Source organism: Alternaria burnsii, assembly GCF_013036055.1.
Source record: "Alternaria burnsii strain CBS107.38 chromosome Unknown 752, whole genome shotgun sequence".
Taxonomy (NCBI): Eukaryota; Fungi; Ascomycota; class Dothideomycetes; order Pleosporales; family Pleosporaceae; genus Alternaria; species Alternaria burnsii.
Genome location: NW_024066114.1, coordinates 626320 through 649961, shown reverse-complemented (window position 1 = coordinate 649961; position 23642 = coordinate 626320). Strand labels below are relative to the sequence as shown.

At 51.8% G+C, this 23642-nt stretch overlaps 5 protein-coding genes across 5 annotated transcripts; 1 reads left to right on the top strand and 4 right to left on the bottom strand.

Annotated features, from left to right (window-relative positions):
* Positions 1–88: 88 nt before the first annotated feature.
* GT037_006298 (cytochrome p450) lies at positions 89–2002 on the bottom strand (the record flags this gene model as incomplete). Its single annotated transcript, XM_038931345.1, has 6 exons — positions 89–151; positions 206–428; positions 479–1086; positions 1137–1661; positions 1713–1794; positions 1878–2002. The coding sequence occupies 6 exons, from the start codon at positions 2000–2002 to the stop codon at positions 89–91; spliced, it is 1626 nt and encodes a 541-aa protein (XP_038785842.1).
* Positions 2003–3867: 1865 nt separating this feature from the next.
* On the bottom strand, positions 3868–7675 carry GT037_006297 (amino acid transporter; the record flags this gene model as incomplete). Its single annotated transcript, XM_038931344.1, has 4 exons — positions 3868–5596; positions 5988–6189; positions 6235–7346; positions 7395–7675. The coding sequence occupies 4 exons, from the start codon at positions 7673–7675 to the stop codon at positions 3868–3870; spliced, it is 3324 nt and encodes a 1107-aa protein (XP_038785841.1).
* Positions 7676–8389: 714 nt separating this feature from the next.
* Positions 8390–19132, top strand: GT037_006296 (uncharacterized protein; the record flags this gene model as incomplete). The annotated part of the gene is made up of 7 exons (XM_038931343.1): positions 8390–8544; positions 8593–9830; positions 11842–12843; positions 13071–13860; positions 13918–15226; positions 15892–18142; positions 18192–19132. Exons 3-7 carry the CDS (start codon positions 11871–11873, stop codon positions 19130–19132), a joined length of 6264 nt encoding a protein of 2087 aa, XP_038785840.1. The 5' UTR covers positions 8390–8544; positions 8593–9830; positions 11842–11870.
* A 182-nt stretch (positions 19133–19314) lies between these two features.
* Positions 19315–20529, bottom strand: GT037_006295 (uncharacterized protein; the record flags this gene model as incomplete). The annotated part of the gene is made up of 1 exon (XM_038931342.1): positions 19315–20529. The coding sequence occupies one exon, from the start codon at positions 20527–20529 to the stop codon at positions 19315–19317; it is 1215 nt and encodes a 404-aa protein (XP_038785839.1).
* An 865-nt stretch (positions 20530–21394) lies between these two features.
* Positions 21395–22312, bottom strand: GT037_006294 (uncharacterized protein; the record flags this gene model as incomplete). The annotated part of the gene is made up of 1 exon (XM_038931341.1): positions 21395–22312. One exon carries the CDS (start codon positions 22310–22312, stop codon positions 21395–21397), a length of 918 nt encoding a protein of 305 aa, XP_038785838.1.
* Between the last annotated feature and the right edge of the window lie 1330 nt (positions 22313–23642).

Here is a 23642-nt window from a genome sequence, read left to right as displayed (position 1 = left end):
TTACAACTTTAACTCGTCGGATCATGAACAAGTATCATTTATGGTAATAACTACATGTTACGATAGTGCTCCGCCAGTCATTCTCACTCTACAGGCCCTGCTTGAATGTGATCTCACAACGATGCGCTTTCGGTGCAATTAGGAAGAAATTCTGTCATCAACGTCAGCACGTATTCCACATGTACAACCCTCACATCAGACTTACCTCAAATTCCATACTCTCGGGCGTCGTTGATTCGGCCAACCTTATACCCCTGCAGTCACGGAAGAAGAATGCAACAGCATATCTCAGTTCCATGCGCGCCAGATGGATACCAATACACGATCGTGCGCCAGCACCGAAAGGATGAAACGCGAGCTTAGCAGCGGGTGATTGAGCCTCTGCAACCATACCCTCTTTGTCTGCGATCCAGCGTTGTGGATTGAAACTATGAGCATTAGCTGATGATATTGAGTATGAGACGACGAGGTGACCTACGTCAAAGGATCACTCCAGATCTTAGGGTCGCGATGGAAGGTATACGCCTGAGTATCAACCGTTACGCCCTGTGGAATATAATGTCCAGCAAATTTGGTGCCACCCTGAGGTACAACTCTCGGCAAACTGCTCGGCGCAGCACCATACAATCGAAGCGTCTCCTCGATGACAGCGTTAAGCAATGGCAGCTTGATCAAATCATTCTCCGTGAAGCCCTCTTCCAACGCCGCAGTCTCAGCCTCAAGTGCCGCTTGCAACTCTGGTCGTTGCAGCACGGCCCACGTGAGGTATGTCAGAGTAACACCCGTAGTATCAGTACCTGCGATGATGACGTTCATGGCTTCGATTCTGACGTCCATGTCATCGATATGGCCCTCACCTTCTTTCTCGCAGTCCTCAATGACCTTAGCGAAAATGTTGTTCTCGCCGGTACGCGATCGAGCTGTTTCCACGGCTTTGCCGGCGCCAGCAAGTATGAATTCGTTGGCGTTGAACATCTCTTGTACTGCAGGAACGGGAACGAAGCGTAGGAGGCGGAGGAAAGGCATCTCGACCATGATACCCGCACCCATTGTCAACTTCTTGAGCACACGCATGAATTGGTTTTGCTGTGGCCCGTTAGCTGGTGTGTCGAGTGTCTATCGCTGTGACTACTTACATGTCCTGACTCTAACATGCCAAATGAGTCTCCAAAGGCGAGGTGGGCGCTAACGTCTGATGCGAGAAGCATCCACCAGTTGTAGACATCGGCGGTGCTTTGCATGGCATCGGCTTTGATCTTCGTCACGGCCATGAGCGCCTTGTCTCTTACCACCGACTCCCAATGTTCAACGAGGTAGGTCCTGCTGAAAGATCTCGACAATAGCTTCCTTCGAGGTCCATGCTCACGTGGGTCAAGCATGGTAAAAACACCGGCCTTAGGGAAGTTGGCCAGACGGAGATACCACTCGCTCTTCATGTACTTGGTACCAATCTTGTGAATCTCCTTGAAGGCATCCAGGTCGGCGACGGCGACTTCGGTGGGAGATAGTCGCACGATGGGGCCATATTTCTCGTGAAGGGAGTCAATGTAGAAGATACGTTGTCCTGTTACTACGGCACGCTTCAGACGGTAATGCGTGAAGCGAGTATACCAAGGACCAGGTAAATGCTTCGTGGGGCACGTGAGGCCAACATAGAGGAACTGTTATCGTCAGTCGTTGTCGTGGAAGATTGATGGCTTCCGGGCGATTACCTTTGCCACTAGTAGACCAATGGCCAATAGAAACGCATAGGCGAGCGACGCCATAGCAAGATGCAGATGTTGCAGCCGTATACTAGAAAGCCGCGTGATGGTGGACTGAGCAGCCAAGATTTCGAAGTGTTTCTGGTAGATGGCAGAGACGGTGGGAGTGAATACCTGTATCGCGGTCTATTTCTTGCTGCGAACTTATAGAAGTCATATTGGTTTCCATACACACAAAGACGTTCTCTTATCCATGTTACTTTCTTCTTTTCGCTAGTCCAAATACTACCAGACGACATCGTGTACCAGGATTGCTTTTGACCTCACCGGCCGACGGTCAACTGGGGACCCGGTAACGACAGTTCACCGTACCTGTAGGCCTCCGAGTACTGTTCCATGTCTCCTTCGTGGCATAGGCTGACTGCACGCGAGCGGTTGTCAGAGCAATCCTGGCCAATGAGAAGCATCGGGCGCCCACCCACACCAACACGTCCAGATGAACCCTTGCCGAACAAAGTATAAAGCAAATCGCCTGCGCCGAAACCTGCATTAAAGTCACCTGGAATGGGGCGGATTAGAAGTGTGAGATCTTAGGTGCTCGGTTGAGGTATTGTATATCGTATTAATTGCTTGCATGCACTAGCGTGACAGCAAGCACCTCAGACGAGATGTTGTAGACAAAATCATTTAGGTTGGCACATTCCTAGCAAGCCAAAGTCAGCGAATTGTGCAAGCTTGGTGGTTCGTGGAGTTTACCACAACATCAAGTCTGCCACCCAGCCCCGCTTGGCGGGGGTGTAGGATTTGCGGTGTGGTCGCTATATGTGGGTTAGCGAGAACACTAGATGTACATCACTGCAACGATCGCCGCAAGCTTACCGCATACTGAGGTTCTACCCAATCTCCGAACCGTCCCCATACCCGGCCCAAAATCCCTACCCAAGTCTCTACCGACCGTGAATTCTCTGGGCTCGCTAGATGGCGTGCGGGATGGCGCTTGACAGACCCTCAGCATTCGCGGGTTCTGCGTGTGTTCGGGTTGAAAAGGGCATGCAGAAGGAATGTGGCTAGCCCGCGTCGAGGAAGAAAGCCAATGGCTGTTTGTTGATTGCTGATCTTGCAGTGAACTTTGCGACGATGGCTTTGGTGTGAATCATCGGAGTATTGGAGGCGCGAGCGGCGATCGGTGTTTGAACACGCGAGACCCGATCATGTACGAGAACGCTCACTGCTACGATCTTTGGTTAGAGCTTTACACAAAGAGATAGCGGTACTGGGGCTGATATTCACGTACAAAGAGACTTCATACTTGGTTGACCTCATCGCCTCGTAGCTCTCTTATCCCAACTTCCTCTGCGTCTTACTCTGCCAATCCATCAGGACCGATCGCTGTCGCACGCGACTAGATATGGATGTGGCGTGTCGGACATCGCGTTGGTGTTTCCACCATGCTCGTCAAACACGCAGTCTGGATTATCGTGTTTGGACGCGGGATAGTGGGTAGCATATGCAAACAGCTGGTTCAGCTGCAGGGCATGTACCTGGGACGATTCCGGATGTAACAATTATCCTGGCTTGCAAATACCTCTGGTGATGCGCGTGAAGAGTAATCGGAGGTTGAAGTACTAGAGTACATGTTTCACCATCGGAAGGGGTGGTGACGTCATGTTATCCCTGTGGCCGTCATACCTAGGTGGTCAAGGGTATCGCTCTGATCATTTACTTAGCCATTGCTTGAAAGCAACAAGCCTTGTCTTGGGTATAAAACCTTACAATTAAGACTCAGTCGCATTTGGTGTACTCAAGTGCATATGCGACCCTGTGCAACGGGACCCCATGCGGTTCCGTTCCATACTTTGTAACATCACAAGCCTAAGATTATTGATCGCGTGCCACAACATATTCGGGCCTATCCAACTTTAATCGAGGGACATAACTTCGGCAGGTCACGATAATGTGGTCTAGGCGTGTTGTGAAGCAATGGCAGACTTTGATTGGCATCTACTCCATTTTTCAATCTTGTTGTCGGCCCTGCAAGAGGACGATCCATTACATGACGCAGGCAAGTAAACACTTAATTGAACTGGACTATGAGAGCTCGATGTTCGACAATACCAGACCTATCCCGGCTCTTCCAAGTCCTCCAACCTTCTGGTATGTACCCCTAGAAATCATCTTTGTCCTCATCCCATGCTGCTGCAAATCCCGCGAATCCTGACATCTGCATCTTCACTCGCTCCTGGAAAGCCCGCCAAATCCCAACTCTACATCTCTTAAATCCACTCTTCATTAAAACATCACTTCCGCCATCCAAGTCTCCATCATTCCGATGCTTCCGCTTCATAGCTCCAATAACGCTGGCATTTGGAGAGGGAAAACTAGCCTCACCAAACGTAGAGGAAGGCGGAGTGTAGACCTTCTCCATGGGAGTTTTGATACGCTTACTGCCAGCGACGGAGGCGAATGGCGAGACGTTTCCATCTGAGGAGGAAGTGGATGGACAAGGGCGCTTCGTGCCGCGGCTTTGGGGCGTCGTGGGCTCGCGGTGGTTCTCTAGCTTCGTTTTTTGCCTTTTTTTGCTGGCTGACAATGTATCTTGCTTGTCGTCTTCGCCCGTTGAGGAACTGCCTCGTGGCTGCTTATCTTGAGTAGCTGAGCGGTCTGTCCCAAGGTTGATCTCATTGACAGACAGATACATCGCATCTTCATAGCTCTTGCGTTTGTCGTGTGTGTTGAGGGGGTTCTCTTGGGCGAATCTCTCGCGCTGCTTGCGCTCAGTTCGCTCTTGCATGTCTCTCACAATCCACTCGATTGTTTCAAGTCCCTCAGGATCTGGATTGTCTGCCTGCTCACATTTACGTCCATACTCTTCCAAGAGAAGTCCGGCTACAGCCTCGGTGACGCCGGACTTGATTTGGGGTGCAGCGCGGACGACTTGCTCGACACAACAAGACACATAGACTATGCTGTTGCCCTTTTCCTTTAGTTTCCTCAACCGTATCGACTCGACCGCTGAGAGGATCGATCCGGTGAGGGCTTCGCGAACAATTCCTTGACATGTTGGGCAGTTGAAGGGCTTTTCGGCATGATTCTGCTTTTTGCAGTTGCTACCACATGGCTCGGAACTGGAAATCCAGTGGCCGCAGAGGAGGTGATGTTTGGTGTTATGACTGCAGGGTAGCATGCCTGGATATTCTGGAATGAAGTGGCGCGAGCCACGGAAAGTGCCAAGGTAGCCGACAGGGAGATTGTTCTCGGGTGTGTCTTCTTCGATGACGATGTCGTCGAGCCAGTCTTCCTCAGTCTGTGGTGTGGTGGGTGTTTGCTGGCGGTCTTGTTGACGCACCGGGATCGATGGAGGGCGGCTGTTGCGGTCGACTGATGTGGACGAATCGGTGTCGGACGGCTCGCTCGAAACACTTGCAGCTGCTGTATCTTTTCCGTTATTTTGTGAAGATTTGTTCGATAGATGATGGGCGTTGTCCCCACCAGGTCGTGTTGTTGAAGGCGTCGGAGGTGACCGGAAGTCCGCATCGGGCATGTCAATATCCTCGGATTCGGTAAAGCGGTCGTTAGTCCTCTGGCCAGCGCGGGTCGTAACTGGTTTGGGATATAGGGGAATTTGTGGTGGCGGGATATCGCTAATGTTAGAGGCGCCAATTCGCTTGACACGCGAGAAGAGATATCCAGACAGCGCTGAATTAGGAGCGATGGAAGATGGCTGCGCATGTGGCGCCTTTTTCGCAAACTGCGTGAGAGGGGCTCCAGAGTTGAAGGCAGCGCGATATGCTGGATTGGAATTGCTATTCGATGTTGACGGCGAGCCACTGATTTGGGAAGACGCCGCCTTGGTCGGTATGTCGTTAGGCTTCTCGGGGGCGTTCGCGTTCAGGCTACCCCAATAGTTAATGAGTTTGCGAAAGGTGCTAAGCATATTTGCTTTTTGCTTTTGGAAATCCGATATGTTGAAGTAAGGCTTCTATGGATGATTAGGCCGTTCTGCGAGGTGGTGCAAGTGGAACAATGCTGTGAACGGAGAATGGTATATACAGTTAGGAGAGCGTGGGGCATCAGTACTATCACAGTGCCAAGCGAAGTGAAAGGTTGTGTTGATATAAGGGCGCGGAGGGTGACTTCAATGACAAAGGCTGGGCCTAATTTGCACTTTCACTGGCTATGTGGCCAAGGCGCATGACCGTGTCTAGGCCGTGATGTGAAACTTGTAAGAGTAGCGCCGAGGGACATGGAATCATAGATTATGTTGCTGTTTGTAGTAGTTCCTACCTTTCCATCTCATGCAAGTCTTTGCCCCCATCGACATCCTTGGAATGTTGAGCTGTAGCGTCGTTTGGCTCATGGCTTTTCATGGCTTCCAAGACTTCGAGGCCCACATCTGCTCGAGGGCCAGTAAAATTCTTGCGTCCATCTACGAACCATTGGAAGGTGCTAATGAACAAGATTATACCAAAGGCGACGACGCAGTAGTCTGGACTAGTTAGCATAATACATGTAGTCGGCAAAAAGCACTTACTCATGCTCGAAGCTGAGACGGGCAATTCAGGCGGGAACAAGAAGAGAACAGTAGTGACGATAGTGTATGCGATACCAATCAGGTTCGCAATCCAGCCGAAGGGTCCAGGCAAAACAAAGGCTCTGGGTCCGAGCATCTTCCTACCACGGCAGACATTGATCGCAACGGGTATCGCATAACTCACACCCAAGGCAACAACTGATGCTGAGATAAGAGCGTTGAAAGCGCTGCTCGATCCGATTAAGATCAATCCAAAGAGAATAGTCAAAGTTGCAGCTAGGATTAGGGCGTTGAGCGGCTGACCCAGGCGTGGGTGCACCTTTGCGAAGAACTTGGAAAATGGAAGGCCGCCATCCCGAGCGAATGCGTATGTCATGCGACTAGAAGTGGTCATGATGGCAGTCTCTGCGAAGAGAATGCAAACCAATGGGAACATTAGTAGACATGCTGCTCCAGCTCGGCTGCTTGTAGCATTATACAAGATCTGTAACAAGGGGCCTGGCGCTGCTGAAATGATGGACTCTGCATCGCCACCGGAGACAAATAGCAAGACCATGAGGAAGATGAAGCCAGTTACTGTTCCAATACAGACGCAGTAAATCATGATCTTTGGCCCCTCAACTGCAGCATTCGGTATCTCCTCAATCATATGTGCGACTGCGTCGTAACCGGTGAGCCCAAAACCACCTTGAAGCAAGCCTAGAAGCCACGCAATACCGTCCGGCCAGCCCGTCTCATTGATGAACTCGGTGAAGACGAATTCTCCGGACGCGTATTCCGGGGATGAGCAAGCTAGGACGGTGATGCAGACAATCGCAAAACCGCCGATTGACCAGATGAAGGCACCACGATTGACGTAGGGCAGAAGATTGTTCATAAAGGCGTTGATGATGAAGGCGATGATCGTCCAAGCGACATAAATTAGCCAGACCTGCCATGGATGCAGCGTAAAGTCGGGATGGTATAATGCGATTAGGCCAGAGATGAGCTGAGACGCTAGTAAACCTCCGGAAGTAGTCAGTGCAAGCCATCCGGATACATTGATCCATCCAGTAATAAAAGACGCGAGTGGAACCCATTTCCGTGGGGTTATGACGGCGACCCAATGATATCTGCAATATTGTGAGCTGACAATACAAAACCTGCTCGGAGATGCTTACTGTCCACCAGCAGTGGGATATGCTGATAGAAATTCGGCCAGGGACGCGGCCAGACACAAGTTGCATATACCAGCTGTGACGAGTCCCCATATGACGCTGGTTGAGCCACCGGAAGGCAGAGCTAGTCCGATTGACGATGAAAGCGCCGTCCACGAGTTCAAGATGGCGAAAGCAAGCCCAAGCATAGACAGCAGACTGAAGTTGCGCTTCAGCTCGCCCTTGTGGCCGAGAGCCTGCAATTGGGCCTCGTCATCCAGTGTATGTCGCTCGTCGGGCTTCATGGTGGCGTATCCAGGCGGCGAATGAATTGACGAGACAGGGACTCGATGTCTACGGAACGAGAGACGAGGAGACGGACTCTATATAATCCTTGGCCTGACGATGCGACGCCAAAGAACGCGCGGATGCTGTGTCGTTAGGCATGCCGCCATTGACGTCGGCTGATACGGATAGGGCATGTCCAGCCTAGTGGTTGAAGCTTGTCAAAGCTTACTTGTGGTTCAGCCATAGATAAGACGCCCTGATGACGGTCTCCACTTTGACCGAAAACATGGGGTAGACGCCAATCATAGGCCACGCTCGCGTCTATCTCTGGCTGACGAAACGGCGTTACATCGCGCAATTGCATGCAAGACCGAAAGCCGCCATCGGCTACGGACGCGACCGTATCTAGCCCCTTACTGCGCGTCAAGGGCGTTTTTCCAACATGGCTGTATCGATAGGTGACGCGATCAGATGACAACGCGATGCAAATGAAAAGGACGGAGTGTGGTGGTGGTTGACTATGGTGGATGCTCTTGCGCTCGAGCTTGGCGTCGTCGGATTCTGCCGACAACACCATGATGGGCGCATACGTCACCGCGGCTACGCGACATGCCAACGCCGACACATACTCCAGAGGTATACTTGGGATTTTTGTCACTCCACCGTGTCAGTTTGCGGACTCGCGGATATAACTGCCGTCACTTGTCTAGATGAGTAAGCCCTGGAACAGGATGCGTGGCCCTCGTTCCCAAGACTATGCGCCTCTCCCGTTGAGCGAGAAGGAGCCTCTTTCGCACAGATCTCGACGCGACCAACGATCGAAAGGCTTGGGCATATGGGTTCTACGAGCACTCGGCGCATGCGTAGTCCTGTACGGAGCTTCCAAGTATGAAGCATCAGTCCTCTTGATGGTCCGAAGCTGACGCTCTAAAAGCCTCCTTAATGTCTCCACCAACAAGTCCTGCGACAGCGTCAACCAAGGCTACCGCTGTAGCCCCAAGACGAGTCACTTCTGGGGCCAATATTCGCTTTGGTATTCCGTACCCTCGGGCATCGATGTAGCGCCTCCGAAGGGCTGCGAAGTCACCTTCGCGAACGTCTTGTCCCGCCACGGCGGCCGCGATCCCACTCTGGGCAAAACCCTCGCCTACCACATCTTGATCGCAGACATCCAAAACACGAGCACATCGTATCCGAAAGAGTTCAGATTCTTGAAGGATTACGATTATACATTGGGTGCGGATGAGCTGACGGATGCTGGGAGGCAGGAAATGGTCAACTCAGGTGCTCACTTCTACCGCCGGTACCAGAAGCTCATCGACGACAACGTACCATTTGTACGCTCGGGCGGACAACACCGTGTAGTTGAATCAGCTGAGAGGTGGCTTGCGGGTGTCGCGCAATCGCTGAAGGAAGAACCGCGAAAGATCGATGTCGTGATTCCAGAAGGGCCGAATTGGAACAATACTCTGTCCCACGACATCTGTCCAGCATTCGAGGGCGGTCCACATCATGGTCTCGGGGATAGGGCGCAGCATGTCTGGGCTGACAAGTTTGTGCCGCCGATCCAAGAGCGCATCAACTCTGCTCTTGGAACGAACCTCAGCGCCACGTCCATCGTGTACTTGATGGACATGTGCCCATTTGATACATTGGCGCATCCGTCAGCGAAGATGTCAGACTTCTGCAGAATCTTTACCGAAAAGGAGTGGCGTGAATACGACTACTTCCAGACACTGGGCAAATTCTACGGCTACGGCGTTGGCAACCCGCTTGGTCCGACTCAAGGCGTTGGATACGTCAATGAACTGCTGGCGCGACTAACGAACAAGCCTGTTGACGACAACACCAACACGAATCGCACCCTCGACTCCGATCCCAAGACCTTCCCTCTCGATCGCAAGGTATACGCCGACTTCAGCCACGATAATGACATTAGTGGTGTTTTGGCTGCGCTCGGCCTGTACAACAAAACGAAGCCGTTATCGAACACCACTATTGAGAATACAAAGAAGACACATGGTTATTCCGCAGCATGGAGCGTGCCATTTGCAGCACGTCTCTACGTCGAGAAGCTGCAGTGTAAGCACGAGAAGGAAGAATCAGTTCGTGTCATTGTTAACGACCGCGTACACCCATTGGACTTCTGTGGTGGTGACAAGCATGGCAGGTGTACGTTGAGTGAATTTGTAGACAGCCAAAGCTTTGCAAGAAGCGGCGGCCTTTGGGATCAGTGTTACGAGTAGATGTCGTTGTTTGGCGCGTATTTCATACTGGCATTCAGCATTTGACCTTCAGCATCGCATCAGGAGCACATCTGTAGCATCGCAACGTACTTATCCATTGACATTGATACACTATTAGAAGGGGCACTAGACGAGGTCATGCCCACCCAATCGTTTGTTAGACAATGAACCTGGTTTCATCTATTTAGAACAACTCTGCTGCAGAAGTCACGCCTTCTTCACAATGTCTCGCTTGTTGCGTAAGTACAAGCTGTCGGTGAACAGCAAACAGTTCTATAAACATCTAGCTGACAACAGCAAGTAGTTCTGCCACTTCGCGTTCTCTACACCAATATCCCACATTAGTCTAGTGCCACAGCTTCTCAGGCTAGATGGGTCTCAAGATAAGAATACCAAAGCACATATGGAACGACTATCAGCCTGAAGCCCATTTCCACAGATCAAATAGACCGTTTTCGAAGCCAAGACTGATACTTCGACTTCCACCAGCTCCCACGGCTATCAAAGCTCGTCAAGTAAGGCGAAGAAAGCACAATAGCTCACACAACGAGCCCACGTCCTGCAAAGCAAAGCTGCACCGATTTCACTACGGCGGACCACATCGACAGCAGAAAGGGAAGTGGCAAAACAGTATAACATACCAACAACCTTGTCTACAGGGGACATGCCCGAACTGCGTGAAGTGGCATCCGCATCTTGTCCGCGAGCTGGCACAGTCACCGGTAGTCAAGGGATTCCATGACAGTTCGCTGACTAATAGCCTTTCGCGCCTTGGAACGCAGGATATTCCTTTCAGAGCAAGACGTGGTATCGACCTATACAACTCTCCAGACAGTGAACACGGTTTTGATAGGCCGACGTGTATAATCTTTCCAACAGAAAAGGGTAAGAGTAGGTTTCGGGAGCTCGTCCATATGAGAGAGAGAGAGAGAGAGGCGGGGAGGTAGGAACAAGAATGATGACGCGAATAGAAACAGGACTATGCTAGGCCAAGGTAGTGGCAGGGCGTGAAGAGGGGCACTGGTTGTATGGAACAGGTTGTATAGAACAGCTTGCGGTCGTGTCAAGACACATGTCCGCGGGCCGCTTAGTAAGCCTGGCACGCTGTGTATATCCACAAAACGCGTGGGTCATGGAGAATATGGAAAATGCCCAAGACTCCCATGTTGGACAAGGATACTGTAGTGTGCATGTGCCATTTTGGCCACTGTCGGAACCATCGGAACTGTTCCGTGAAATTATCAACAGACATGATACCTCCTATGTCCACGGCGCGTCTGAGGGATAAGTAGCAGAAGGGCTATCAGGAGCACTTAGGCTCAAGATCTAGACTGATTTGAATACACTTGCCTACCCCACCTTAGCTGAGGGTATCTTAGTAAGGTCGCCGCACTTGGCAGCAGATCCCTGTAATCGGCTCGGACAGCCCACCTAAAGCATCTGCCGCATGTCACATCTCAGTCATCTCCGCCCTATCCTTCTCTGGCGTATATAACTCCCCATGTGCGCCCCTCCCAATGTTGGACGAGGCTTTAACAAACTCGACTCCTCCTAATGGCGCAGATGGCTAGGATACGGGCGGGCCCGGCCGCGCTGCAACGAGTTGCTGGCTGTGGCAATTATCTACGACAACCGTCAATAAGCGCATTACAGACAAGAGGCGTTGCGACCAACGCCGCGACCCAGGAGCCAAATGTCGACCTTCCCGCGGGGATTCCACCGGTTGCGGTGCCGTCACGTTCGAGTGGAGACGCCCGGAGGAAAGCGATCAAGAATGCGAAACCCTTCTCCGACTTCTTGACGGACACGTTCAATAGGCAGCATGACTATCTCCGGATCAGTATCACAGAGCGATGCAATCTGCGGTGTCTGTACTGCATGCCAGAAGGTGCGATTGGTACGCTTACACAGCAAAGGATGCTGCTAACAAACAGCAGAGGGCATACCACTGGCTCCGTCGGCCAACATGCTTACCACACCCGAGATCTTCTACCTCTCCTCGCTATTCGTCTCACAGGGCGTCACCAAGATCCGCCTCACTGGCGGCGAGCCCACCGTCCGTCGCGACATCGTCCCGCTCATGCAGCAGATCGGCAGTCTGCGCCCGAAAGGCCTGCGCGAACTCGCACTCACAACCAACGGCATCTCGCTACACCGGAAGCTGGACGCAATGGTCGAAGCGGGTCTGACTGGCGTCAACCTCAGCCTGGATACACTAGACCCGTTCCAGTTCCAGATCATGACTCGGCGGAAAGGCTTCGATGCTGTCATGAAGTCGATTGATCGCATACTGGACATGAACAAGCTAGGCGCCAACGTCAAGCTCAAGGTCAACTGCGTCGTCATGCGGGGGTTGAACGAGCGCGAGATTCTACCCTTTGTCGAAATGGGCCGCGAAAAGGACATCGAAGTACGCTTCATCGAGTACATGCCTTTTGGTGGAAACAAGTGGAGTGAGAACAAGATGATCAGCTTCCAGGAGATGCTGGATGTCATCAGGACCAAGTATCCGGGGCTCAGGCCGGTGCCAGGACACAAGAACGACACCAGCAAGACGTACGAGGTGCCAGGCTTCGTGGGCAAGGTCGGCTTCATCACGAGCATGACAAATGACTTTTGTGGGACCTGCAATCGGTTACGAATAACGAGTGACGGCAATCTGAAAGTCTGCTTACACGGTAACGCCGAGGTGTCTTTGCGCGACGTTCTGCGACAGGGCAACAATGGCGAGCCCATTGACCAGGAAGCATTTGAGCGCATCAGGCAGATCGAGAAGGACCGACACCAAGGCCGCTTGAGCGATGAGACAATCTTTGGCTGGGGCCAACGCGAGCGCGAACTCCTTGACGTTGTTGGGGCTGCCGTCAAACGCAAAGCGGAAAAGCACGCCGACTTGGATGATCTGGCCAACATGGAGAATCGGCCCATGATCTTAATTGGTGGGTAAATCTGGACTCTTTCTGTTTTCCTTCACGATGGTTCTGGTTAGATGCCTTACGATACCACGGCGGTCACTGCATAGTTGGCGTTCTGAGCGTTCTCCTTGATTGTGAGTCTACACTATCGCTTAGAGATGGACATGTGGCTACATATACCAATCATATACCCGATTCTACCATCGCTTACGGCAGTTCAGTCTGTGATGTATCTTGCTGACCCTGTCTAGATGACAAGCCTCTAGCGAGCCGGAACTCCCGGCGGCCTGTACTACGGAGAAGACCATTCGACAACCCCTATGCCTTGCTGGCACGACATCGCATACCCAGCTCACCACTACCCTACCTGAACATCGTGTCTCAGCCTCCTTCAACCACTGTTCGAGCCTTCTCTACCTCGCCTATGTCTGCTGCGGAGAAGCTATCTCAACTGGAGCCACTGCAAAAGGCTGAGGAGATTCCAGAAGCTGGCAAGGCCACCAAGAACGTGACAGGAATGAATCCGCATTCCTTACGAGACTTTTTGGCTGAAGTAAAGTTACCACAAGGAAGCGATCGAACAATTCAGATATTAGGAACAAATATCATCAACCTACAAGATCGCATCGCCCGCGTCGTCCACCAAATCGACAAGCCTGCAACGTCCGTAAAGGAAGCTAAGGAGAAAGAGAGGCTTGAAGCACAAAGGTTTGAGTATGAAGAACTTCTTGCAAAGACCGTGGAAAAGTATACAAGTCGATTCGCTGTTCTCACGCGACAAGCTAAGCTGAGGAAGCAGAAAGAAGAGATTTTGGAGACCAAAAGGGCGTTGGTGAAACAGTTGGAAGAACTGGAAGAAACCGAACGAAGAGCTAGGATAGTTGTAAGAGCAAGGGAAGAAGGAGAAGAGCGGGATGGCCAAAATCTTGGTGGTATATTGGATGATGCATTGAAAAAGATCAGGAAGGAACCGATACATCCTCCTAAGATACCACAAGAACATAGAGACAGGAAAGTCTTACCCTCCGACTGGGTCGTAAGGTCAGTTGGGGAGACAGGTTCTTATTCGGTCTTGGGTCGAAACGAATTAGATCGAAGCTCCGAGGAAAATGCGCTTGCGGATCCAATCATGGACAAGGGACGAGTGCCAAAGGTGCCTGGTAACGGACATGCATTCGATCTCCTATCATCCTCACCAAGCAAACGTCCTGGTCTCGTTGTTCCGCCATCCGGCATTTTACCTATCGACGAAGATCTCATCGTCACTTTCGACGCACCCATCCCCCAACTTCAGCAGCAAGTCCTCGCCCTACGAGACCGACTTAAAAAATCCTATCCACGCCTCGACGTGTTACCCTACGAGGTCTGGACCTCTGAGAATAGACGCACACTACAAACATGGCTGAAGATCTTGATTGAAAGATGGCAGGCGAGGTTCGAAAATGTTAATCTCACGGGCCAGGTGGTTAAAGGAATAGTCGACGAAAAGCTAAAAGCGGTATTAGATCAGATGGTGATAGATCACAACCTTGACAATGATGCAGCAGAGAGGATGGCAATGAGGTGGCATGATGTGTTCTCTGAGAGACACTCTCTGACCAGTGATGCGGAAGGCAAGCTGGATTGGGATGAGATGGAAGCGGAAGGTCTGGGGTTTTTGGCTGATGATACTAAACATGAGCCGCTGCAGCAACAGCAAACTGATCTTGAGGCATTGGCACAGGCGCAACATGGTATGACTGAGGCAGTAAGAGGGGAGTCCAGTGGCTCGACGACGTCTAGGTTGGTGGGTCGTAGGATGTACTCGACCTCCTCATGTTACGCCAACTTCCCTTCGTCTAAAGCCGAATCCAAGCCGAGCGCAATCAATAAGACGGACGGGAAAGATAAACTACATCAACGACAACCGCAAACCTCACAACCTCCTCCATCATCAGAAGCCCAGCCCGCAAGTCCTCAACCACACCTCCCCCACCTGACCGCCTCCGGCTCCGCACACATGGTCAGCGTCTCGAACAAGCAACACACAACACGCACCGCCATCGCCGTCGGAACCGTGTACTTTACTAACCCTACCCCCCTCCAATTGATACGCTCGAACAGCTTGAAAAAAGGCGATGTTTTGGGTACATCGCGAATAGCAGGTATCATGGCAGCAAAGAAATGCCCCGAGATAATACCTTTATGCCATCCGATTGCCTTGACGCATGTCGGGGTCGAGCTTCGTGCTTTTGGGTCCAGCTCGGGTGGGTCCTCCCCAGACTCATTGCCATCGATACCTAAATCCCCATACAGCGTCGACCCTGGCTACGGCGGCATCCAGATCGAAGCAAAGGTTCAGTGTACGGGTCCTACTGGGGTCGAAATGGAAGCTTTGACGGCAGTCATGGGTGCAGCGCTCAGTGTGGTTGATATGTGTAAGGCAGTGGACAAATTTCAGCGGGTGCAGGATGTGAGGGTCGTATTAAAGGAAGGAGGCAAGAGCGGCGTTTGGAGGGAGGAGGGATGGGAAAGTTGGCAAGATTAATGTGTAAGATAGTGTAGAGGATCGTGACAAAGCAAGAGGATCACGACAAAGCAAGAGGATCACGACAAAGCAAGCTCGTGGCAAATGTAACATATTCTCATCACTATTTACATGTCCTGAGCAACCTGTTTAAGGTGTCTGTATGGGAGCTCGACACTACTATGACTCATGATCCAGCCTCTTTCGACGTCGTCCTTCGTCTCAAGCTGCAAACCCGGCACCTCGTCTTAACATTTGAACTCGCCTATCATGGTTCTCCGGCAATGGAAGCGGCTTTTAGGTTGAGACTAACTAGTCGGCGGGACCCCAACATTCCGATCTACCCGCGGAAGCATTGCATTTACAAATAGTACGGATTAGTCTCTGTGGGTGAACCAACGAGATTTTCCGGAGCGCGTCGTGCATCAGAAAAGCAAACCAACCATGACGACACAACGACAGCATCATGCTTATGGTCAGTTCGCTACATATCCTCGCATGCGACATGCATATTCGCGAGGATGTAGTAATTCTTTGGCCTTACTGCTCTCGAGAAACGCGTAAAGATGCCTCCAGTACCCTGGCAAGTTCACATCACCGACCACCCTGGCTCAACGCGAGAGGAGATCGAGCAGGAGCCTGACTGGTCGAACGAACACAATCACCAACATCGTGTCGGCTACAAGAATCGCGATGACCGTCGGGCTGGCATCACCCACGAGAGTGATGAGACCAAGACGCGCGACGACGTTGAAGAAGCACGCGAGGGTCACAAAGACTTGACGGGAAAAGAGAAGAAGGGTGATCTTGTCAACTTTCGAGATATTGTGCTAGAAGAAAAGGATCTTCACCTGCGACACCCTGAGAACAGAAGCTTGGGCTGGAGGTTTGTGCTCCCGTGCACGGAAGATTGGGTCAAGAACCAAGAGGAGTGGCCGGCGAACGTCGAGAAGCGCGAGAAAGAAGAGCAGAAGAAGAAGAATGAGCACCAGGATGACGGTGCAAAGGACCAAAAGGAAGGTGGCGGTACATTGGACGAAGAGCAATGGAAGCGAACTCAGGGCGACAACGACAAGCATCATGACGCATATGCCGAAAGTGGGGAGGACTCTGGCTACTCTAGCGATGAAGCCGCAAAGAAGGACAAGACAGAGTATGACAAGCTTCGAGAGCGTTACTCCGTGCAAGAAATCGCATTGCTTCGCACTTTACAACACGAGAAGGACTACATCCAAACCCTTGAACAGAACGATGGAAAGCGCAAAAGCCCTCAAACTCACAATCGTAGCACCATCTCCATTGATGAAGCGGATCAATTCTCCCCGGACAACTGGCTACCACGTTCTTCGGATCTGATTCGTTTGACTGGAAAGCATCCAATGAACGCCGAGGCAAACCTATCGCATCTCTATGACGCCGGACTGATCACGCCCAACGAGCTGCACTATGTGCGCAATCATGGCGCTGTCCCAAGATTGTTGTGGGAAATCCACGAGTTGGATGTCGAAGGCGGTAAGCTCGTATTGTCAATGGACAACCTCAAGAACGATTTCGATACCATCAACATCCCGGTGGCTTTGGCATGTGACGGTAACCGCCGGAAAGAGCTAAACATGATCAAAAAGTCCAAGGGCTTCAGTTGGGGTAGCGCGGCTGTCAGTTGCGCATACTGGAAAGGACCGTTGGTGAAAGATATCTTGCTTGAAGCTGGCTTACCAGCAAAGATGCCAGAAGGGAAACGTTACTGGGTCAATTTCGAGGGCGCAGACGAGCCCAGTGAGGGGAAGTATTCCACATGTCTACCATTCGACTACGTGATGGATGTAACGAACGACGTTATACTCGCATACGAAATGAACGATCTCCCGCTTCCCCCTGATCACGGATACCCGGTGCGACTGATGATACCGGGATACGTTGGTGGACGCTGCGTCAAGTGGCTGCAGCGTATCTGGATATCAGAGAAGGAAAACGACTCGCATTACCATATTTGGGATAACCGCGTCCTACCATCATTTGTCACGGAAAAGGATGGCCGATTTGCAGAGACGTTGTTCCGCCATCCCGACACAGCTTGCAATGAGCAAAACTTGAACTCGGTCATTGTGAAACCTGCGCAAGGGGAACAGATACCGCTTTCCGAAGCCAAGAAAGGAAAGACGTACCGTATCGAAGGTTATGCGTATGATGGCGGAGGTCATGAAGTACAGAGAGTGGAGGTCTCGCTGGACGATGGAGAGACGTGGCTGTATTGTATTCGAAAATTCCCAGATGCGCCTATCCGACATGGCAACAAGTTCTGGACGTGGCTACACTGGCATGTGGACATTGAGATATCGCACTTACTCAGAGCGAACAGCATCACAGTGCGCTGCTTCAACGTCTTCAAGAATACACAGCCGAAAGACCCCAATTGGAACGTCATGGGTATGATGAACAACTGTTGGTACATTGTTCGACCTTCGATCGTACAGGAAGACGACTCCGATATGCCGTCAATCATGTTCCGTCATCCGGTGGAGCCAGGCACGGCAGATGGTGGGTGGATGAAGCCGAGCGTTGAGAACCAGATGGCGGCTGTCAAACAGTCGGCTGGTACACCACAGAAGCAGTTCACTCGGCAGGAGATCGAGAAGCATGACAAAGAGGATGATTGCTGGATCGTGGTCGACGGAAAGGTTTACGATGCGACGAGCGTGTTGGAATGGCATCCCGGAGGTAAAGCCGCGGTGTTGGGCCATGCCGGTAAGGTGCACGCAGAAACTAGTAATGAATTCGAAAGCATACACGACGGTTATGCTTACAAGAAGCTCAACGGTAAGTCTTTCAATTATTGTTGTTGCACATACACTAACATTCCGAAAAGAATGCGCGATTGGTGTAGTGACGGACAAGACTGCTGCTTTCATCAAGAAAAATGCAGAAGCAGCTGCGAAAGAACAGTCGCAATCGTCTTCCCAGCACAGTAAAGTTGTTCTGCAGAAACACCGATGGGTACCAGTCAAGCTCCTCGACCGCAAATCCATTTCGGAGGATACGCGCGCGTACACCTTCCAACTACCAAAGGATACCCCTGATCTGGGTCTCTCAACATGCCAACACGTACAACTAGGCTACCATCTCCAAGACAAGATGCTCATCCGATCATACACACCTACCAAGCCACTTCTTCCTGACTCATCCGATGAAAGCAATAATAAGAAGAATGACAACCAGAATCTTGCAGACGGCGTCGGTACCTTCGAACTCACTGTCAAGACCTACTTTCCGTCTAGTTCGCAACCAGGCGGCGCAATGTCCAACATTCTCGATTGCATGCCACTGGGCGAAGAGATTGAAATCCGAGGCCCAACCGGCGAGATAGTATACAACGGCGAAGGCGTCTTCAGCATCTCTGGAAAAGAATACACATTTAAGAAGATCAACCTCATTCTCGGTGGAAGTGGCATCACGCCCGGATACTCGCTCATCGCACGTGCGATGCTATCGAGCGATCCTGATATACAGATTTGTGTTCTGGATGCGAACAAGTCTGAAAAGGACATCTTGCTTCACAAGGAGCTTGATGAGTTTGAGAAGTCGAGCGGAGGTAGACTAAAGATTACTCATATCCTCAGTCATCCGAGTGACGACTGGAAGGGCAAGAAGGGTCATGTAGATGCTGATTTGATTCAAGAAGCCCTGTTTGCGCCAGAAGAGGGGACGGGCGTTTTCCTTTGTGGACCTCCAGGTATGATTCAGAAGGCTGCCTTGCCGGCCCTGGAGAAGTGGGGTTTCAAGGAGGGAGAGAATGTGTTTGGGTTTTGAGCGTATATGCAATTCCTGTAATCATGAAATTCTTGGCTCAACTCGATATGGTTCGAAACTCCTGCATTTCCACATCTTGACTATGTCTAGATGCCCCACTTTTGTCTAGCCTTGATCTCCTTTTGCCTGATACTAAATCTAACCGATGTGTCTTCCATCCGAAGAAATATTAGCGGATACAGCTATTCTTTCTTCTTGTACCCAGGATATGGCTTCACACCCTCAAACCTCCTAATACAGCCGCCCAGATCCATGCCCTGGCCATTCAGCTTGAAATGCTCCTTCACAATGTTTTCCAGAAAACAGTTGACCGCACGCGCGCCCTCGGCTGGAGCATTTCCACTTAGCCCGCGGGCTTTGATGCCCTTCTTTCCACCTTCCGTCCTAGCTAGCTCAACAACTATGGGAAGGTCGGACGCATCGAAGATGGCAGAGTCGTCGAGGTCAAACTCTGTAGCTGGGCCAGTGAGGTGCGACCAAGTTGTTGGCCAGTGGATGTCGTGCTCGCGGCGGAAGTCGGCGCGGCCAAAGAAGAAAAAAGGAGCATTTCGAACATCTGAAGATAAGAGGGGTGGTGTGCCGGAAAGATTTATGCTGAACTTTACGGCAGAAGAGGTGAGACCGAGTGAGGTTGCCACTGTGCCGCCAAGACCGTGACCAATGATACCGTAAGTCGCTGTCTTCAATGCTGACGTGAAACGTTGAGTCGTGAAATGCTGTTGCAAAAGAGCGACGTTGTCGATTTGGGAGAGCGTAAACGCGATGTCGGCCATGCGCGTGTCGACAGCAGTTTGGACTGTGGTGTTCCAGCTTGTGATGGGAGAGAGGTTGGAGAGAGGGACAGTACCACTGTTATATACAGTCTGGAGGTCGCGAGTGCGGGTGGAAGAGAACTGAACGATGGAAGCGTCACCAGGATGGTCGATGACAACAACGGCGACACCGTTTGCGCTAATGAAACGTGCCATGGTAGAGTAAAGTAGTCTACTCGTGCCGACATGCGGTTCCAGGACTACGACTGGGAATTTGCTTGCGTTGATGTCGGTAGAGCTGCCACAGCATACGCTATAGGCCATCTCTTCGAATATGCCTGCATCACGCTTCCCGCCTTCGATGAACTGCTCGTTGGCAATCGCAGCGGTTTGAGGGGGTATGTAGCTGTTTTGACATTCGTTCGAGCATGACTCCTTGGGTACGGGCATGTACAGGCTGACCATAAGCCGGCGATCCTCATCCGGCTTGTATGGATCTTTGCGGGGAGTGTCTGTTAAAGGAAAGTGGCTGACAGCGACCTTGTACTTGTGTTTATCGTCGGCGCTGGGAAGGCGAATAGCGTGGACATTGCCGTACAGCGCGGTGAGCAAGATAACGACCGTAATACCGATAAACGGAAGCATGATGACGGGCCGACAAAGTGAGCGGAGAAGACTGAGGACTCGAGTTGAGAAATTAGGTTTCGTGATTGTGGGCTCGGACATGGAAGCGAGTGATGTGCGATCCTGGTTAACAGTATGGAAGCGGTGGAAGAGCGGCGCGTCGCTTTCCCTTCATGACGTGGGGGAAAGATAAATAAACAGAGGGAAGTGAGAGACCGGAACTAGCTCTTTGCAACGGAGTGTGGTAGAGGCGCAGAATCAACCACTTTTCGACAACGGGAGGTATTTCGATGTGCTTCATTCGTGTCCCTGTGCCCACGTGCTGTGAATGTGATGAAATTGGTGTGTTCGCGACGTGGTCGTGCTGATGGGATGCGCCTTCCTCCAGATACACTTACGGTAAGTAAGTCAGCTTTATTGCCTGCCTACACGGATCACAACTCGGTGGGAACGAGATTTCGTGTAACGACAGAGAACAGGTGAATACGCAAATAAATGACATGTGCGAGATGTAACTTTTGGTGTTGATTTGATACAAAATACCGTTACGCCATCTATCGCTTGCACTCCTACCCCTCTTGTCTATAAGCAAATAAAGCAAGTTGTATTGAAGTTCGGCCGTGTCGTCGTGATCGTGCGGTGTTGGGGTATAAGCAATGTTGAATCGTCGCATGGGTGAAACGAGTGTGAAAGTCGTCATAATATCCAGGGTCTTGTAGCGATGCTAGATCCTGGGTGATGCCCGGCGTGAAGACTTGAAACACAAGTGTAAGTAAATAGTCTTATGAAGGGGCCCGCAAAGAAGTAGAGAGTGATTTCTAGGCTCATACACGCGAATTGCGTGAGAATGTTGAGCCAATGGACGCGGGCGGAGACGCGACCAGGCTCAGGAAGAGTCCAGGGAGGATAGAGACAACCTCTTTCGTTTCTCAACAGACAGTCTCTTCCACATGCCCACGTGTTTGATGCCTTCCTCGATCCAATGGGGCTCTGCTGGTATCTCGACTTGACCGTCCTCGTTCCTCAGCTCCTCGTGGAAACCGTGCTTCTCCCACATGCTCTGGAGGTTAGCTTGGGCGTGGATCATGACCAGCCCTTGCCAAGTAATCTCGCGCTCCTTGTTGTGGCCCAGCATCTGAGCCATCTCCAAAGCGGTGGGAGATGGAGGTCGGTAGATGAGGTCAGAGTTCATCATGGCGTAGTCGAGCGCAGCGTTGACGAGCAGCTTCGCAAGGCCGAGGCTTCGGTAGGGTGCCAGGACTGCAAGTCTGCCGAGCTTGATGTAAGGTTCGGGCGGGTGCTTAGTCTCGTGCTCCTCGCCGGGTGGGTCTGCATCGGCATGTTTGTCCGTCTTGTCCTCGTCGACGTACTTGTTCGGTCCGTGGGGCGGAGGAATGAGCCGGATCGTCGCGACGGGAACGCGGGTGGCGGTGGCAGAGGCGCGTCGCGCGTCGTCAGCGGGCGTGTTGCCAGAGTCGGAGCGGCGCAGTGTCTTCGGGGGGTGGGTTGTGTGGGTGGCAACGGAGGCATAAGCGACCCAGTGCCAGCTGCGGGCATCGTCTTCGTCGAACTCGGCTTCAAGAGGCACGCCCTGCTCGCCATAGACTTCTTCGCGGATGGCCATGGCATCGCAGAAGTTTTGCGGGACGTGGATCTTCTGTTTGCTGCAGGGTATTGTGTTGTCATAGCCATCAAGGGCGCCTTTGAGCGGGCAGATGGTGTTGACAAACTCAGTGCCCGAGTTGGTCGCCAACAAAGGCGCACCATTTGGCGAGCCAAAGCCGCCTTTCAGTACGCTGGTCATGGCGATGATTGTGGTGGCGTCGCCGTCGAGGTCTGTCGATGTTGCCTTGTATTCAGGCGGGGTCGGTGTGGTGGTGAAGGAGTCGTTGAGGCAGGGAGAGAGTACTGCAATGGCGTGCTCGGTGGCAGTGGTCAAGGAATTGCGTGGCAGTCGTCGTCTTCAATTCGCGCAATCGCAGGCAAACCCTGCCTGAGCGAAAAGGCGCCATGTGCACTATAAGAGACACACCGACAAACTCTACGGGTAGCATGCAACACGTTGTTTTGGGTCCCGTAGTTTCAGGCGCTCAGGGTCCTAAGACAACGCCTATCCTCTTCGCGGCAGCAAAGCTGGAGATCGCGCGTCGAGGAACTCAACGGGCGAGTGAGGTTTCGAGGCCATCCCACCGACGTTGCGACGGTGATGTCACAAGCTTGGACCCTTATCCGGGCCGCACAGATCAACGCGGCACATGGACCGAGAGCGAATCAGACGTGCTTCAACATTCTGGCCTACCACGGTGCATCATCTGTGCCTTACTGCTTTCGTTTCACATGTCAGGCAGCGCCTTGGCCACCACATCGCCTGGCTTCAAGACACCTGGGCGCTCCTTCGCCTCACCAACCTCATGCGACGGCTGATCCTTTGGAGGCCATTAATCCTTCGACGTAGCGCTATCTGGGCATGATCCTTCGAGTCGATACACTGCATGGCAGTGCTGATAAGCGAAGGCCGACGAAAGCAGATGCTGTCATAATGACATCTATCGCGTGGTATTATCAGTCTCACATGGTGTAAACTAACTTGCTACCACTAACAAGAGCGGCTGTTCCAGTGGTCGATAGAGGCCTTGACCAGCTGTCGATATGGCTACACTCAGGGTCGCGGCTTTTATGTTTGAGATGGTATTTGGTATGCGGATTTGGAGGTCGCCTCTCACGACGACAATACCAGCGTAGTCGCGGCCAAGACAGCCGCCTACACATTTCATGAGCTGCGCGATGTAGAAATGCGTTCATCCGTTGGTATTGACCGCTACTGTAGTTGTCTTTACCAAGAGATAGTCGTCGGTCGATAGCCACGATCTCGGTTCATCTACTCCCTGGGGGACGTCTGGGGAGACGACTTTCAGGACTAAGCTTTTGGACATGGAGGTAATGCTACGATGCAGACTGGTATGGATTCTTGACACGACACAGTGCCCGATCCCTGTCTACACGTACAGCGATGCATTCGCTTCCCAATTTCTAAGAATCAATCAAATTTGCACAAAAAGCAGCAAGTACACGCTGCAATACCACCCCAGCCCAACCTATACCCACGTTAAAGTATACCCTAACCCAACCTATAC